Source organism: Protomyces lactucae-debilis, assembly GCF_002105105.1.
Source record: "Protomyces lactucae-debilis strain 12-1054 chromosome Unknown BCR37scaffold_2, whole genome shotgun sequence".
Classification (NCBI taxonomy): Eukaryota; Fungi; Ascomycota; class Taphrinomycetes; order Taphrinales; family Protomycetaceae; genus Protomyces; species Protomyces lactucae-debilis.
The window spans coordinates 393,084-409,824 of NW_024467994.1; the positions used below are offsets into that span (position 1 = coordinate 393,084).

The 16,741-nt window shown below is 51.2% G+C and overlaps 7 protein-coding genes and 1 non-coding gene across 8 annotated transcripts; 4 read left to right on the forward strand and 4 right to left on the reverse strand.

Annotated features, from left to right (window-relative positions):
• Positions 1-168: 168 nt before the first annotated feature.
• BCR37DRAFT_376304 (aminopeptidase Ape2) lies at positions 169-3,349 on the reverse strand. The gene is made up of 3 exons (XM_040868568.1): positions 2,882-3,349; positions 2,467-2,838; positions 169-2,429 (listed from the first exon to the last, which is right to left on the reverse strand). The coding sequence occupies exons 1-3, from the start codon at positions 3,166-3,168 to the stop codon at positions 248-250; spliced, it is 2,841 nt and encodes a 946-aa protein (XP_040727818.1). The 5' UTR covers positions 3,169-3,349; the 3' UTR covers positions 169-247.
• A 427-nt stretch (positions 3,350-3,776) lies between these two features.
• On the forward strand, positions 3,777-4,877 carry BCR37DRAFT_343068 (uncharacterized protein; the record flags this gene model as incomplete). Its single annotated transcript, XM_040867473.1, has 1 exon — positions 3,777-4,877. One exon carries the CDS (start codon positions 3,777-3,779, stop codon positions 4,875-4,877), a length of 1,101 nt encoding a protein of 366 aa, XP_040727819.1.
• A 106-nt stretch (positions 4,878-4,983) lies between these two features.
• On the reverse strand, positions 4,984-6,756 carry BCR37DRAFT_390686 (fungal trichothecene efflux pump; the record flags this gene model as incomplete). Its single annotated transcript, XM_040870895.1, has 1 exon — positions 4,984-6,756. The coding sequence occupies one exon, from the start codon at positions 6,754-6,756 to the stop codon at positions 4,984-4,986; it is 1,773 nt and encodes a 590-aa protein (XP_040727820.1).
• Positions 6,757-8,032: 1,276 nt separating this feature from the next.
• BCR37DRAFT_t4 lies at positions 8,033-8,105 on the forward strand. Its single transcript has one exon. It is a non-coding gene; the product is annotated as a tRNA-Ala (tRNA).
• A 131-nt stretch (positions 8,106-8,236) lies between these two features.
• On the reverse strand, positions 8,237-8,890 carry BCR37DRAFT_390687 (uncharacterized protein; the record flags this gene model as incomplete). Its single annotated transcript, XM_040870896.1, has 1 exon — positions 8,237-8,890. One exon carries the CDS (start codon positions 8,888-8,890, stop codon positions 8,237-8,239), a length of 654 nt encoding a protein of 217 aa, XP_040727821.1.
• A 177-nt stretch (positions 8,891-9,067) lies between these two features.
• On the forward strand, positions 9,068-12,769 carry BCR37DRAFT_139835 (uncharacterized protein). Its single transcript, XM_040866067.1, has 3 exons — positions 9,068-10,890; positions 10,933-12,674; positions 12,716-12,769. Exons 1-2 carry the CDS (start codon positions 9,245-9,247, stop codon positions 12,446-12,448), a joined length of 3,162 nt encoding a protein of 1,053 aa, XP_040727822.1. The 5' UTR covers positions 9,068-9,244; the 3' UTR covers positions 12,449-12,674; positions 12,716-12,769.
• BCR37DRAFT_390689 (4-coumarate-CoA ligase-like protein) lies at positions 12,611-14,353 on the forward strand (the record flags this gene model as incomplete). The annotated part of the gene is made up of 2 exons (XM_040870897.1): positions 12,611-12,676; positions 12,716-14,353. The coding sequence occupies 2 exons, from the start codon at positions 12,611-12,613 to the stop codon at positions 14,351-14,353; spliced, it is 1,704 nt and encodes a 567-aa protein (XP_040727823.1).
• Positions 14,047-16,318, reverse strand: BCR37DRAFT_137014 (uncharacterized protein). Its single transcript, XM_040866064.1, has one exon. It carries the CDS (start codon positions 16,090-16,092, stop codon positions 14,365-14,367), a length of 1,728 nt encoding a protein of 575 aa, XP_040727824.1. The 5' UTR covers positions 16,093-16,318; the 3' UTR covers positions 14,047-14,364.
• Between the last annotated feature and the right edge of the window lie 423 nt (positions 16,319-16,741).

Here is a 16,741-nt window from a genome sequence, read left to right on the forward strand (position 1 = left end):
CTTATGGTAATTTTCTGTAGTACATATCACAATTATTCCTCATTGTTACGTCTTGCTTCACTTTGGAGCATGGTAGATGATTGCTATCGTTCTCGTCGTTGTAGAGTGTTGAAGTCAGATTATCACGTGTACCCAATCCACATAGCGAGGAGTCGAGGACCGGAGATGCTGCGTCAAAACGGCCTAGCAATGTAATGGCTATATAGTCTATCTGAGATGACAGCCATTCGCATCAAAGCCTTGGAAGTCACAAGTACTTTTGCAAGAATTGCTCCACGTCCTTGGCATCACGCTCAAGCCAACCAGCCTTGGCCAAGATAGAGTCACACACCTGCTCAAGTCCCTTGTTGAAAGCCTTCGTGTCTTTGTCCTTGAAGAATTCCTTGATGTCAGAAACAGCCTTGGCTTGAGTGAATCCGCTGGTCATGCTGATAATGACGGAGCTCTTAAGAGAACCGACCGAGTTTGGCAACCTCTTGTCCACGGCTGCATAGTTGTTGCGCAAGTACTCCCACATGGCCTCGATACCTGCTTTGTGACCTCGTAGTGGTACAAAAATGTAAACGACGTCCTGATCCTTGATATCCTTGGTCTCCATGAGCGACAATGTACGAGCAATAAGTTTGGGGTCCTTTGAGCATCCGAGTGAGCGCAATGCGGTGAGCTTGATCTCTGGTGGGTAACTGTGGTCTTTGGCAACCTCACTCAAAAAGTCATACTCCTTGACACCGCCATTCTTGATGGCAGTAGAAAAGACTGTTGCGCGAAGATTCGGGTCAATGGCATCGCGGTCACCCGCGACAAATGCTTCGAACATGCCTTGAGAAACCCTGACAGTCTCGGGATCCTTCGCAGATGCGGCAGCAGCAAATAACAGACTCTTCAACTGATTCTCCACGAATGCATCAGGATCACTGCTGAACTTGTAACCAGCCTTGTGAGCTTGCGGCGCTACCAATTTTCGCTTGTAGTTTTGGAAGGCATCCAGGATCTTCTCATCCTCAAAAGCCCAGGCTGCGTCGATAGCGGACAGACGAGCGATGATCTCGGACCAAACAACGAATGCTTTTTCGTCCTTCCATGACTCAATCAAGGACAAGAGACCACTCGTCTTTGCATAGCCAGAAGTGCTTAATGCACCTGCATCAGCAACAAGACCAGCACGATCGGCAGGCGCAAGCGATTTTTGACCGAGGGAGCCAAGCTTGGCAAGGTGTTCCGGGGTGTAGTTGGTGCGGTAAATACCGGAGTGGCCAGTGTTGAGCTTGTAAGTGTTACCGCTGCCAATTTTAATGGTTGACTCGCGAGAGTCCAAGCGTGCTTCGCTATCCACCTTGACATTGCCCTCGGCATCGATTGTCTGCAAGGCCAACGGAATGCAGTAGAGGGTCTCATCCTCCTCTGCCTTGACATCGGCGGTCGTCAAGAAACGATTCTGCTTGAGCTGGATTTCGCCATCAGACTCAGTGGCAAAGACTACCGGGTAACCAATCTTTTTCGTCCAGACGGCGGCAATTTTGGTCACATCCTTGCCAGACTCTTGACTGAGCGCCTCCCAAAGATCTTCAGTCACAGTATTTCCATAGGCATGCTTTTTGAGGTAACGTCGGATACCAGCCATAAAGACCTCTTCACCAAGGAACTGTGAGACCATGCGAATCACGCAACTGCCTTTCGAGTAGCTGATGGCGTCGAAAATCTGGTTGATTTCCTCTGCACTCTTGACAGGCACTTCAATGGGATGAGATGAGCGCAGACCATCGAGACGGAGAGCGCCTTGCATTGTGTCGGTGACAAATTTGTCCCAGACATTCCATCCAGGGAAAAAGTGGTGAGCCGAATACCAAGACATCCAGGTGGCGAAGCCTTCATTGAGCCAAAGACCGTCCCACCATTGCATGGTAGTCAAGTTGCCAAACCACTGGTGAGCCAACTCATGCTGTACAACTTCAGCGACACGCTCTTGGACGTTGGCACCTGATGTCTTGGGGTCAAAGAGGAGGTCGACCACACGGTACGTGACCAGTCCCCAATTCTCCATGGCGCCTGCGGCAAAGTCGGGAATAGCAACCATGTCCATCTTGGGCAGCGGGTAAGCAATGTCAAAGGTCTTGCTGTAGAACTCAAGAGTCTTGGCGGCAAGGTCCAAGGAGAATTGTCCTTGGTGAGCAAGTCCCGGCGTACTGTACACTCGTACGGGGATCTTTGCCATGTGCTCGCCAGGTGTGAAAGTCTCGATATACTCGAGATCTCCAATGACCCAGGCAACAAGGTATGTGGACATCTTTGGAGTGTTGTTGAAGACCGTGGTCTTTTTACCATTCTCAACATTTTCTTCCTTAACATCCATGTTTGATAGCACGGTGCTTTGTTCATCTGTGGTAAGGGTGATGCCAAAAGTAGCCTTAAGCAGAGGCTCATCCCAGCAGCTATTGTCAGTCGATATTCAGCAACATATTGACGTACGGGAAGGCCTTTCTGCAATCAGTTGCTTCCATTTGCGTCGTGCCCAAGAAGGCTTGCTTGCCAGTCTTCTTGTTGATGTAGGATGATCGGTAGAAACCAGCCATCGAGTCGTTGACGATACCATCAAATACGATCTCTAGCTTGGCCACACCGGTGGCCAATGCATCTGTGAAGCTCAATGTGACCCGACCTTCTTCCTTGTCATATGAGATTTCGCTCGCCTTGGCACTGCCAACTTGGGCTGACTTGACATCAATCTCAACTGCATTGAGGACAATCGTGTTTGTCGACTCGACAATCTCAATATCAATCACCTCTTTGCCTGTAAAGGTGAATGCCTCCATGTCAGGAGTGAGATGAACTGCATAGTGCCTGCATGTCAGCAAGCAGATTACAGGGTTGCGAGGTTGCCTACTTTGGCACGACGTTGGTCGGCAACACATTGCGCTCAGCAGTAGCGTTCTGACACATGTGATGAGCAGAGGAGCAGTGTCTTATCTGTGGAGCGGAGAGCCAACGTCTCAAGTCGTCGCTCAGAGGTCGACGCGCGGCGGGACATCCGGCCAGCGAGGCAGTCACAATACTCCTGGTCAAGCGACTCGCGGGTCTTTGGCACATTGTTTGTGTAGGGCTCGATAGTAGAAAGGGCCGTATGCTGCGGCAGCACCGTCCAATTGCTCCAAAGACTGGAGTAATAGCCATGATCGTCCCTTCAATTGCAAACAACCGTCAGCCAGCTGCAGTTGATTTAGATTATGCGACTCTGGGTATACAGTGAGATGCCGAGCAGTTGGCCACCCTAGCCAGATCCCCCGAATGGCTTTATAAGAGTAGATGAATAGGCCAGAATTATACTGGGAGACTTTGAGCAGCAGCAGGCAGATTTGGTCAGATGTGAGAGAAGATTTCGAACGCGTAATATGCAGTTGCCGCGAAGTCTGGCAGCAGGACAGCTGTGAGTTGAGCAATTGGGCGGGCTGAAGGGTGCAATCTTGCTCTTCGTAAGCTGTACATCTAGATCTGAGTCGAATACTGACAAGTCGCCCCAGCAGTAGCATCTGAAGACTCAGCGAAGAGGCCCTAGTCTCCGGAGCTTGAGCCGGCCCCCTGAGAGCTGAGCGGCCCAGCATTTTGCTCGAGATCCGACCCCACACGCAACCACCGCAACCACACACCTATTGACAGCCTTGCTATAGCTGCCCTACTGTCACATCATGGCCATTCCCAAGACAGTGTATATCCAGATCGTGTTGGCTCTACTGGCATTCTCAGCTCCGTATGTCACGCCAAGGATCCAGAATCTCGGCCGCATGATTGGCTTTCGACGGGATATATTGGCAAAGAATACGGGTACTTGCCAGAAGCTGTACCCTGAGATGCTCCAAGGATGCGAAGACGGTAATTTGATTGTCGATGGAGAAGACCGATACCTTTTCTTGGCCTGTGCAGCCAATCTACACGATCGGCACGAGTGGTTCCCGGCCATGGGACACGCTGACCACCCGGAAAAGTCTATCAAGGACAAGTTCTTCGCTTGGAACCTCAACACGGACAAGATCCAGGAGCTATCGACGCCAAATTTCAAAGGCGACTACGTCAGCCATGGCATTGACGTTGTGTCTACGAATCCCAAGGAGGTTGCGTTCTATGCAGTCAACCATCTCGGCTCTGGCTCTGTGATTGAGAAGTTTACGCTCAAACTGGGTTCAAAGACTATGGAGCACATAAAAACCTTCGATGACCAGGAGTTCGTCAATACGCCTAACGATGTCTATGTCGCCGATGTGGCCGATGATCTATTCTATGTTACCAACGACCACCGATTCAAGACAGGACTGATGCGCGAAATTGAGACCATGGCTCAACTACCAACGACGCACATTGCCGTCCACTCAAATAAAGCTGGCGGCTATCGTATTGTCGCAAAAGGTCTCGCGTGCCTAAACGGTATTGCTGGAGACCGCAAGGGGCGTCTCTTTGCCAACCAAGTCAATGCAAACGTCATTGTGTTTGACTATGAGACGAGCGGAAACCTGACGGGCGTCCAAATCATCAAGGTTCCTCATGTAGTCGACAACCCAACCTACAGCGAGGAGACTGGCGAGTTGTTACTCTCTGGTTTCCCGAAAGCTTTAGTGCTCGCTGATTTTGCCAAAGACACAACAGGAGAGAAGCGAGCACCCACATCCAGTTCCCGTATCAAGCTGAGTGATATTGTCAAAGCTGATGCTCAGACCAAGTCTCCCGTCAAGCAGCCATTTGTGGATGAGTGGTTCGTTGATCCTGGGTTGGGCTTGATCGACATGGGTACCACGGTTGTGGTGGATGCCAAACATGATAACTGGTACATGATGGGTGTATTCACGAAGGGTGTCACGCGCTGCACGGGATACTCGAAGACCCAGGCATGAGGGAAGGGAGACGGCGGTCAGTCAGATGCTCACTGGACAAGAAGTTCGGATAGTAGTGATTATACGAAACCATGCAATTCTAGACAAGAAATGTAGTTTGAGCTCCTTACAAGTGGACAGCCCTGTGGTTGGTCATGTACTTGGAAACATCTCCCAAGAAGACACTGCAGATGAGACCAAGACCCGAGAAGGCAATGGTGGTGTACCACACATCTTGGAATCCCTGAGCCCAGATAGGCCTTGCTTGGAGAGCAACGAGCTGGATTGTAAGCTCCTTGACCTTGGGCAGTGCACGGAGGTATTTGACATCCGAGATGGCAAAGTGCCTCAAGAAATCGGTGATCTGGACTTGGTTGAGTCCGATGCCGAGCAGTGTCGAGACAACATTGAGGGAGGCCCTGTTGGTAGCGAATGACAAAAACAGCTGCTCCATCCTGTGGTTGAGAATGTAGTAGTAGATTGTGAAACCGATAGCTCCACCAATGACACGGGCCACAAAGGTAAATGCAGTAACGGTTCCAAGATACTCATCAGGAGTACACAACTGTGTGATGACTGAGGCTGGGATAATGATACCACCGACACCAACGGATCCGAGGAAGACCATGAATCCTGCCAATAAGTTGTCCTGGTAACCGACGGCAGCCAGAGAACCGAAACCGGCAATCATGAGACAGCACGAGAGGCACATCTGAGGACGAATGGAACCCTTGAATTGAGTGATTGTCCAGGAGAAGAAACCAGCGCCGAAAAGCACACCAACAGTCTGTGCCATAATGAGACATCCACCGAGGGTAGCAGAGGGCACAAAGACGGAAATGACGAATTTGGGCCAGAGAATGAGAATCGAGAAGAAGTTGGCTCCTGCGACCGCTGTAATGACGAGTGTGAGGGTGAAGACACGGGCGTTCTTGAACATGCCGGGAGGAAGAAGGGGATCCTTGGCGAACGAAGACCACACACCAGTTGCAACAAGGAAAAGGAAACCGAGAATGATGAGTGTGATGGGAAGTGCGCTCTTCCAAGGGCGCGTGTAACCACCAGTTCCGAGACCGACAAGGAAGAGGACAAGACCAATGAGTGCAAGAGCCGAACCAACCCAGTCCACCAAGGCAAGACGCTCGCGCAAACTGCGAACCTTGCCGTGGAACACTCGGGGTGGTGGGTGGTAGAAGAAGAAGGTCAAGACCTGACCGATAGCCACCCAGATGACGGAGATCCAAACGACCCATCGCCAAGTAGCGTGCTCAGCGAGGAGAAGAGCGTAGACACCCAGAGGCGCAAATGGAATGATAGTCCAGATAAGCATGGAAGTATAAAAACCACGGAGCTTGTTTGGCGCGATTTCGTTGACTGCAGCAAGAGCATTAATCTCAAGAAGAGCAGCACCCACACCCTCGAACGGCAGGGCCACGATGATCTGTCCAGCAGTCTTGGGAGTACCGTGGATGATGAGACCAACGATGAGCAGGATACCACCGATGAGAATTGTCCAACGACGGCCGAAGATGTCAGAAACGGAACCTGCGATGGGCGACGTAGCGGCCAAAGCAGTCAGAGGACCAAGAATGAACCAAATCTGAATATCTGCACCGCCAACATCGGCCAGAGTGTAGTCGATACAAGCCAAAAGCATGTACAGTGGAATCTGAGAGCCCGTCCAGAGGAAAGAAATGGCGAGACATGCGATAAATGTCTTTGCATCGATCTTGACATCCTCATCCGCACCGAGTTGCGCTTGACCTGTTGCGGAACGCTCCACGGTCTTGCCACTTTGGCCGGTTTGTGTCTTTTCAAGGTCGCGTCCATGAGATGAGCCCTCGCTGCTGTTGTCTTCGGAGACCAGACCAGGCTGGTGCCTGAGAAAGTTGTTCTCCATGTCGAATAAGGGGAGTTGTCGTATGCAGAGAAGAAAATGGGCCCTCTACAGTTATAAAGGCGCAAGCGGTAACAAGCTGAACCGGTCTGTGCCGCAGACTGTGCGTGGGCGGAACCTCGAGAAAAATTGCGTGGATTGAGCACGTCTGTGTGACTCTGCAACGGTCAAGGCCACAAAGCATTTCTCGCTCGGCCCAGAAGGTTTCCCATAGCCCCAAAGTGGAGAATATGTCTTGACTTTGTCCCTGGCCAATCATTCTCGCTCCTTTTGAGTCAAGTCCGCACCAAACTGCTCTTTCGGTGGCGCGCGACTCTGCGGACTCAGAGCGAAGCTGCGGTCTACCAGATCTTCCTCTATCTGAATGACAAATTCCATGTAATGAAGAGCCTCGGGTGGTCGGCCTTTTTTCACAAGCATGTGCGAATCATCGTCGTCATCGCGGTAAGCAGATCACCCGCATCCACGGGCTAGCTGCTTGTGACTCTGTATACATACAGCATAGCGCACACCGTGCACCCACGCTTGGTTTCGTTATCAGAGAACAGCGCCAAGCACAGTTAAGCTTTTGAAGAGCGAGCTGACCGGGTGACCTGACCCCGTGGGGGATAGTCTCGGACTCTCGGTGTTCTTACCCTTACGGACACAATCGGCATCCACGAAGACATCCACGCCGTGGACCCGCGAACGGCCGCGCCGGGAACCGAGATGGCTCGAGCTTAATGTTTCGTGCACCTTCGCAAGTTCATTGCTAGACTGTGGCCTACTCGAGCAGCAAGCACTCAGTTCAACAGACGATCTGTGAAATGCTTGTAGTGATCATCGCTCGTGACGCCTGAATAGCCCTGGATGCCAATGGCATCGTTGGCAAGGTAAAGTCCTGCGACCACAAGAATCAAGCTGGTTGCACTTGGCAGCTCGCGATCATCAGGCCATTGAATAGACTACCTAGGCCTGTGAAAGATGCTCTCTTGCCTCAGGGATAGTCCGTGAGCACATGTGTGTGTCTTGAGCCAAATTGCATTGCAAAAGTGTCAGATCTCAGAACTCAAGACTTTTTGTTGAGATTGAGCGGCTGCATATGCAATGCACAGACCTGCACGGTTGTCAATCAGCTTGTATGGCTGACATCACTGGATGTTTACATTGAATCTACAACGTCAACATCCTTGATGGCGGACCTTCATCTCAGATACCTTTGAATTGAATAAGTGACTGCGATTTTCGAAAAATTGATTAGCTTTCATATAGCACCCAAAATTTCTGACCCCTGCTATCCGGGGGTGTAGCGAAGCGGTTAACGCGTCTCATCCGCAATGAGAAGATCCTGAGTTCAAATCTTAGCTCCTCCATTTTTTGGTTTTCGCTTTGGCCTCTGACTTACCCCTCCCCTGAATCTAAAGATATGTATAAGAGCTTCACTTCACGGTTAGGCGAGATGACATGACAAAGGCATCTGCTACGTAGAGAAGGATGTCTTTGGCTAGCTTATCATACGACTCTCTTCTTTCTCCTTCTTCTTTAGAGCCCGTTTCTCGAGCTTCCCTATCCGTACCTCTTGCCTCGCAGCCTTTCTCTGTCGCTTCTCAGCTCTTTCTTGCCGCCGCTTCGCCTTGTCTTCCTTTCTAAGCTGTTTTAATTGTCGTGCGATTGCCTTATCGCTCAGACACTGTAATGCTTCTGAACAGTCGCTGGGCTCGCCTTTGGCTTGCTTGTTAACGACATCGGAAGATTTGCTGCGCTTAGAGGCTTTGGTCAACGTGCTGTCTTTGAGAGGCACAAACTGATCACTAGCCTTCAGCACTTCTCCCATGACGAAGACCTTCTCGAGTGCACTCTTGCCGTCAAACATGCGTCTATGGGCTGCCCTAGCCGCAACTGGATGCGCAGCTGATACTCCACCATTGATTTGTTGAAGCATCGCACCCTTACCAGCAGTATTAGAGCACACCTGGATGTTCTGTAGCTGCGCAGAAAAGACATTATCCCACCACTGGTCGCTCTCTTTAGGTTTCGCCCCAAGTCCCCCATTATCTGACTTCTTTGAAGTGAGTATGGCCCGCGTCACGCCGCCGTTCTGAAGCGCTGTACCAGGTCCTCCCCATCCCTGCGACTGCAACAGCGTCTGCGCGTTCATGCCGATGAAGGTTTTAATCGCAGGCTTGTGCTTGTGCTTTGTTCCCAAAAAATGTCGCCTGCGCCGTTTCTCGCACGCTTCTGCCAGGGGAGATGGAGGCGACTTTGAGGAGGATGCTTATGCTTCAATCGCAAGTCAGGGGCAGGTTCGTCATAGAGTAGGCTTGTCAAAGCTAGTACTGTCCAGTCTTCGCTCGAATTTGAGCGCATAAGCCTATGAAGAAGCGCTGTCTGAGTCGTGTCAAAGCTAGCGGGCTCCTGGGCCCCACATCAGGCAAGACAATGACCAAAAGTCCACGAGACAAAGGCATTGAAAGCCATCATCGCCGCATCGCTGGCTTCACAACCTCTAGCAATGACTGAGCTCCCTCGTCCAAGCAGCTTTGATCTGTACCCCAAATCGCGCGAGCCATTTTCACTCTCTACTTTCGAGGATCCGCCCAGCGAGTATGGCGGCGCTCCACTGTGGGCATGGAATACAGAGCTTCATAAGCCTTTACTGCGCAAAGAAATCAAGTACTTGCAAGAAATGGGTCTGGGCGGCTTCACGATGCATCCTCGAGTCGGCCTCGATACACCGTATCTCGGCGATGAGTTTATGGATTGCGTCAAGGCTAGTGTTGCTGAAGCCAAGAAACGAGGCTTGAAGGCGTATTTGTATGACGACGATCGTTGGCCCTCTGGCTATGGCGGTGGTCTGGTCACAAAGGATAGAGAAGACTTTCGTCAGCAGCATCTACTCTTCACTCCGTGGCCGTACGGTACTGCTGGGCATGGGCCTGATAACAATCAGTCTAGTGGTGGACAGCCATTTCGCAGTGAAAATGGTCAGTTGATTGCAAAGTATGCAGTACGCATCGACTATGGCTATGCGCGCTACCGCCGGCTGACAGATGAGCCGGAAAATATACAGCCCGGGGAGCGTGTCTGGTATGCCTATCGGGAAACAAATTTACTGGCTCACTGGTACAACGATTCCTGGTATGTCGATACAATGAATCCAGAGGCCATGGAGGAGTTTACAAAGCAAACACATGAACGATACTACAAGGCTGTGGGAGAGGCTTTCGGCACGACCGTTCCTGCCATTTTCACGGACGAGCCTCAATTTGCCACAATGAATCGCCTCGATAAGAGCTCGGACGAAGGAGACTTGTTCATGCCATGGACACAAGGTTTGGAGCAATCACTGAAGACTCGCCATGGCCTTGATTTGCTCGAGACGCTGCCAGAGCTCTTCTGGGATACAGATAAACTGCCTAGCCTTGTCAGATGGGCATTTCATGAGCACACCTGCTACCTCTTTTGCAAAGCATACGTCGGCACCCTATCAAGATGGTGTGAGAACCACAACATTGCTTTGATGGGCCATATGATGGAAGAACCGACACTAGAACAACAGACGCATTCGCTCGGTAGTACGATGCCATGCTATGCCAGTATGCAAATTCCTGGCGTCGATATGCTCTGCGACTGGCGAGAGTACAATACTGTCAAGCAATGTACCAGCGTCGCACGCCAGTATGCTCGATCTGCAGTCATGTCTGAGCTTTATGGTGTCACGAACTGGACGTTCTCCTTCAAGGGCTATCTAGGTCAAGGAAATTGGCAAGCAGCACTTGGCGTGACACTGCGGGTACATCATCTCAGCTGGGTCAGTATGGCCGGTGAGGCTAAGCGCGATTATCCTCAGCAAATTGGCTATCAGTCGCCTTGGTACAAGGAGCATACAGCAGTGGAGCTTCACTTCAAACGTATCGGCACAGCAATGACGCGTGGCAAGGCCAGAACAAGGATTGCGGTCTTGCACCCTATTGAATCTGCTTGGCTGCGCTACGGAGCTCGACAAACATCTGATTTGGATGAAAGGGACAGCTGGTTCAAGAAACTAACAGACACGCTCAACTTTGGATTACTCGACTTTGATTTCTTGTCTGAAGTCTTGCTCCCAGAACAATGCGGCCGGCAGGTCGGTCCTTGCCTAACTGTCGGTGCATGCAAGTACGACGTTGTGGTCTTACCGCAAGTATTGACCATTCGCAGTACCACCTTGTCGATACTGAAAGACTTTGTCGCACGAGGAGGGCTAGTCCTCGTCGCCGGCGCTGACCCACAGTATGTCGATGCTCGACCATCTCAAATCGGCTTGGATGTCACCAGAGTCGCCTTTGATTCTGATGCCATTCTCCAAGCGCTTAGACCCTACGGGGATATGCGCATCAGCACAAAGTCTGGCGAAGACTCGCTTCTCTACCAATGGCGCGACGATGGCGATGACAATTTCGTCTTCATAACAAACACCGACCGCGACGGAGAGAGAGAAGCACATGTTGAACTCGCTGGCCATTGGCACGTCTATGAACTTGATACGATCACTGGTAAGGAATGGGTGCTTAAGACAGTGAGGAAATGTGGTTGGACTGCGTTCGACTGGACGTTCGAAGGATGTGGCAGTCTGCTTCTGAGATTGCGACTGTATGATCAGAGAAGTAATATCAAAGGCACACCACAAGATCTCCCTCGTTGGCAAGTCGACCATTTGATCGAGCACACCAGAAGCGAGCTATCAGAACAAAATACGCTCTTGCTTGACTATGCTCGCTACCATATCCGCCGAGGCGAAGAAGAGCCGCAGCAAGCCCTGCCAGACGACTGGTCTGACCTCAAGGAGATTCTCAGGCTAGACAGCGAAGTGCGACAGGTTCTTGGCTTCAATCAAAAGTCAGATGGTATGGCTCAGCCTTGGACTGTGCCCAAGCCGCGACCGTTTCCACAAGATACGCTCTTCCTGCAGTTCAAATTTGACGCCAAAGTCGCTCTCAGTGATGCTGAGCTTGCTCTCGAGGGCGCAGACATGAACAAGGTGTACCTCGATGGTAAGCTGATCAAGTTCCCTGATGCAATTTTGGCGACCTTCTGGGTTGACGAGAGCATTTCCAAATTGCAATTACCCAAGCTAGAGCCAGGTACTCATGTCATCATACTTGAGGTGCCTTTTGACGCGCTCAACACTTCTGTGGAGCGCATCTACCTCTTATCATTCTCGATGGGTGTCACAATCGACACTAGCAAGGCCGCAGGGGAGAAGGCTATCATCACCCACTTGCTCGACCCTAGCAAGCTGCCCTTGACCGGCAACTACACTCGAGCAGGCCTGCCGTTCTACACCGGAAATATCAGCTACACATTCAAAGTGGCTGCAAAAAAGAAGCGTGCTGGGCGGCGTCTGGGCATGCGCATTCCGAAGGACGGGCTGGGTGTGAACCCCGTTGTCACAGTGTCTTACACAGCACGCGATGCAAAAACGAGGCACAAATCAGTGTTGATGCAGCCTCCGTACACAATGGAGTTTTTGGGGGACGCTACACATTACGACGTTTGTGTGACGGTCTTTGGTAACCGCGACCACAGCTTTGGCGCTGTTCACTGTCCAGACGGACGACTTGAATACTACGGACCAGGTGCATGGCGAACAAATGGCGATGACTGGTCTGATGATTATACGATTCGTCCAATGGGCCTTCTGATGGGGCTCGAAGTGTTGACGTCTGACAGGTGAACGATTGAGTCTGTGACTGTTCTATATTTCTACCCCAGAAAATCAATTTCCTTTCACGGCAAAGGCCGAAACTAAAAAGCTCGGCGCGGAAGAGTGTGGAGCACCGATCTAGTACGACTTCGTGAGCATTGTTCTTTGCACACAACAAGTGACTATACCACCATGCTTGCAGATGTCGCTGATGCTCGGGATGTCAAGTTCACATATCCAAACAAGGATTTGCTAAGCGTGAGTAGGCTGACTGAGTTCGATCAACGCTAATTGCAGTACATCTTCGATGATCCTCCCGTTGCTCCAGACACGCCGCTCTTTATCGATGCAGACAACCTCGACTCACCCGAAGGCACGTTGACTTACGGTCAATCCAAGTCATTAGCACAAAAGATTGCCTTTGGCTTGCGTGAGCGAGGCTTGCAAGATGGCGACGTAACATTGGTCTTTAGCCCAAACTCAAATCTCTATCCGAGTGTCATCTTTGGCATTATTTGCGCCGGAGCTATCTTCACAGGGGCCAACCCGAGCTACTTACCCGATGAGCTGTTGCATCAAGTTACACACTCAAAGGCAAAGTTCCTCGTGGTCGATGCATTGCTACTGCCAATGGCAAAGAAGGTTTGCGCTCAGGCAGGCATCCCGGATGATCGCATCCTGACATTCAAGCCAGTTCCAGGTCACCCGGGCGCTAGTATCCAAGACTTGGCCAAGTGTGGCAAAGAGTTGCAGTGGAAGCGCATCACTGACCCAAAAGTCTTGGCAGACAAGACGGTCATCTTGCTATATTCGAGCGGTACTACTGGAAAGCCCAAGGGTGTAGAATTGACGCACAGCAATGTCGTGTCCAACACCCATCAGACTCAATTCGTACGCGATCAAGGCGACGCGTACCTCAAGTCTATCGGCGAGGAACCTCTTCAAGGTCCTTTCGTGGGCCACTTGCCCATGTTTCACGCGTATGGTCTTTCCAACTCTTGCTGTGCAGCATTCAGGACGGGTCACTGCTTCATCGTCACACGCAAATTTGAGATTGGCCAGATGCTAGAACTTATTCAGCGTTTCAAGATTCAAGCGCTTGCGACGGTCCCACCGGTCATTACACTCTTGGCGAAACACACACTCGTCGACAACTACGATCTGAGTAGCTTGCGCAGTATTGGCAGTGGTGCTGCACCACTTGGTCAGGAAACGCAAGAGCTTTTGCGTAAGCGTATTCGCGAGTCTGCTAAGCGTGCAGGGAAAGAGGCAAAGCCATGCCGCTTCCAGCAAGGTTGGGGTATGTCTGAGCTTTGCTGCACAGGCACCTCTTTCACGGCCGGTGATGACGACTATGAAGGCAGTGTCGGCCGGCTTGTGCCAGGGCTTGAGGCAAAGCTTGTCGACGACGAAGGCAAAGTTGTAACGAAAGCTGGAGAGCGCGGTGAGTTTTGTCTCAGGGGTCCCAATATCATGAAGGGCTACCTGAATGCCCCTGAGGCTACACGCGAGACGGTCGACAGCGAGGGATGGTTACACACGGGTGATATTGCCATCTGCTCAGAAGACGGCCGCCGTTGGTGGATTGTTGACCGCAAGAAGGAGCTCATCAAGTACAAGGGCCTGCAAGTGGCCCCAGCTGAGTTGGAATCTCTTTTGCTCAGCCATGACCACATTGCAGATGTCTGTGTGGTGGGTGTGCCTTTCGAGGACACGGAAGCCCCACGTGCATATGTCGTCAAGTCAAGCCCAAGCTTATCCGAGCAGGACGTGAAGACTTTTGTTGAGGGTAAAGCAGCACGCTACAAGTGGTTGAGGGGCGGCGTCATCTTCATTGATGCCATCCCCAAGAGTGCCAGTGGCAAGATTCTGAGACGTGAGTTGCGAACAAAAGCACAGCAAGAAATTTTGGCTGCTCAAAAGGCAAAGCTGTAAGTTCATTATGGTCATGTCTCCCCGTCTATCGTATTTAAAGCAGTTGTAAGTCGAATATCTAGTCGTGATTCCATTTCAGTGTCACCAAAGGATCGAGCACGTTGAATCCAGTGGCGAATGTCTTCCTTGGCAGCCTTGCCGTCGCGAGCCCAGTAGAGGCAGGCCTGTTCGTAGTATGCGAACGGCATGACCCACAGCTCCGAATAAGGCAGCTCCATGAATTGTGGTCTTGTCATGGACAAGGTTGGTGTCAAAATTTCTTGAGCCTCTGCTACTTGGCCCAGGTTGCGCAAGATTGCGGCACGAATCACGTCAATAACTGCGTCCGCGTCGATACGTCCAGACAGTGGAGGAAGTAGTTGTAGCCATTGCTCCAGTACGTCAGGAGGCATGGACCGCCAACCATTGAAGAGATGCACAAATTCAGCAGCCGGACACCCATCCACAGCCTCCAGGATAGAACAACCCTTCTCCTGACTCAGCGCTAGCCATCGTGCGTGTTTTCGCAAGACGAGCATTTCCAAGGGGATTGGCTTGCCCATCATCTTTTTGTGTCCACCAGTTTCTTGAGCAGTAGTCAGCGCTTTCTCGGCTTTAGCAGCAATGGCCTCATCTTTGGTTGCGATCCACTGCTGATGTAGGCAGAGAAAGATGATGTATGCATACGCGCTCTCTGACCAGGTACTTTGTGCTCCGACAAGTATGTAAGTTTCTACTGCATCGAGCCATCTCATGCTAAAGATTTGAGACAGACCAAGGTCATAGAGCTTGAGACTTGCAATTTGCTTCATTTGACTGGCACTCGTCATGTCTTCGAGAATTTTGGTGCCTTCTGCAAGTTTGGCTTGTTGAAGCTTGAGTCGTGCCATTTGTAGTTGCCAGATGGCAGACTCTGGATAGCGTGAATGCGCCTTCTCCAATAACGCTGCACAACGTTCCATATCATCTCGCGAATCTGGAGCAATGTCGCAAAAGTGAAGCAAACCGTTGTAATACAACAAAATGCCAAGCAGTGACAAGGCACCAGGGATGGTTGATGATTCTGCAACACTCCAAAGAGAAGCGAGCCCTTGTTCTCGAGAACCTTTGAATCCAATCAGACTGAGGATACGACCGACTTTTGGTGGCAAGAGTGAGATGACTAGGGTTTGCATGCCAAACCCAGCTACTGCTGAGCAATAGGTTTGATGGTCAATATACGCAATACCGTCCAAGTCAGGATCGGAGACTTTGGCATAGTGTTCAGCCAGCGAATGGGCTTGAATGTAGTTGTGCATACTGTCAAAAGATCCATAGGCACGTTTCAGCTTCCACACGGACTTCATCGACTCTGTCATGCTCTCTGATAGAAATCCAGTGATAGCACTCATCAGCAGAACATTGGCGAGAATGACTCGGTAGACGCTGCCAGCAGAAAAGACGCTATCAGGGTCTGCCTTGGCATATGCTATTTCCGCGTCTAAAGCCGTGTGCGCTTCATTGAGCAACACGCCTGCCTTTTGAATACCCTCACGTTCGCCACCAAGCATGGCCTCAAGGAACGACGCAATGGCGCGGCCTGTGAGGTGGAAAGCGTCTTCGTGCTGGCTGAGGACGGCGTTGGCTTGTATCATATCGTCATTCATGATGGCAGAGAGACCTGTATTGGCATGTACCATGCGGGCTGATCTCTCAGGGATAGACATGGCCGAGAGTGAGCCTACAGGCGGCGTGCTGCCTCCCCATAGCCGACTGAGCATGGCTAGACTGTGGTACTACCGAGTAACTCAAAGACGAGTACGGGTAGAGATATTTCCACTTGAGCAGGGTAGCAAATCTGAGGGAGAAGCTGTTTCAAAGCAGTAAGAAGATTGAGATGAGATCAGAGTGAAGCTATCTTTCCAGTAAGTGTTATAAACTTGAGATCAAGCCAAGGAGCTGTGTAGCCAAGGCCGGTAACTCAGTGGTGAATGGTCGTTGCTGCTTATCTCAGCGGGATTGCCGATGCCTGATCGCCAAGATGGAGATTGGGGGCGGAAGGTGACGAATGCAGCGACGACTCCCTGCTCGGAGGCTGCTCCCCAGACCCAACACACTCATTGTAGAGTAGATACAGATGGTCAATACTCTCGCGCTCCTCTGCGCAATCACAGCTGCCGTCTCTGGTCAGGCATTTGTCAACCAGGCACAGCGCAATGCTGCCCCTCAGTCGTACTTCTCCCGTCTGGATGAGGTGGCTCAGTACAAGGAGTCTTTCTTGTCTTCCACTGTCGACTGGGCCAAGGATGTCTCTGCTGATACCTGGGCTGCCATCGAGGCGCTTCTCCCAGAGAAGATTGCCAAGCATGCCGCACCAGTGAAAAAGGTGACGAAGCGCCCAGACTCCGAGTGGGACAGCATCACAACGAT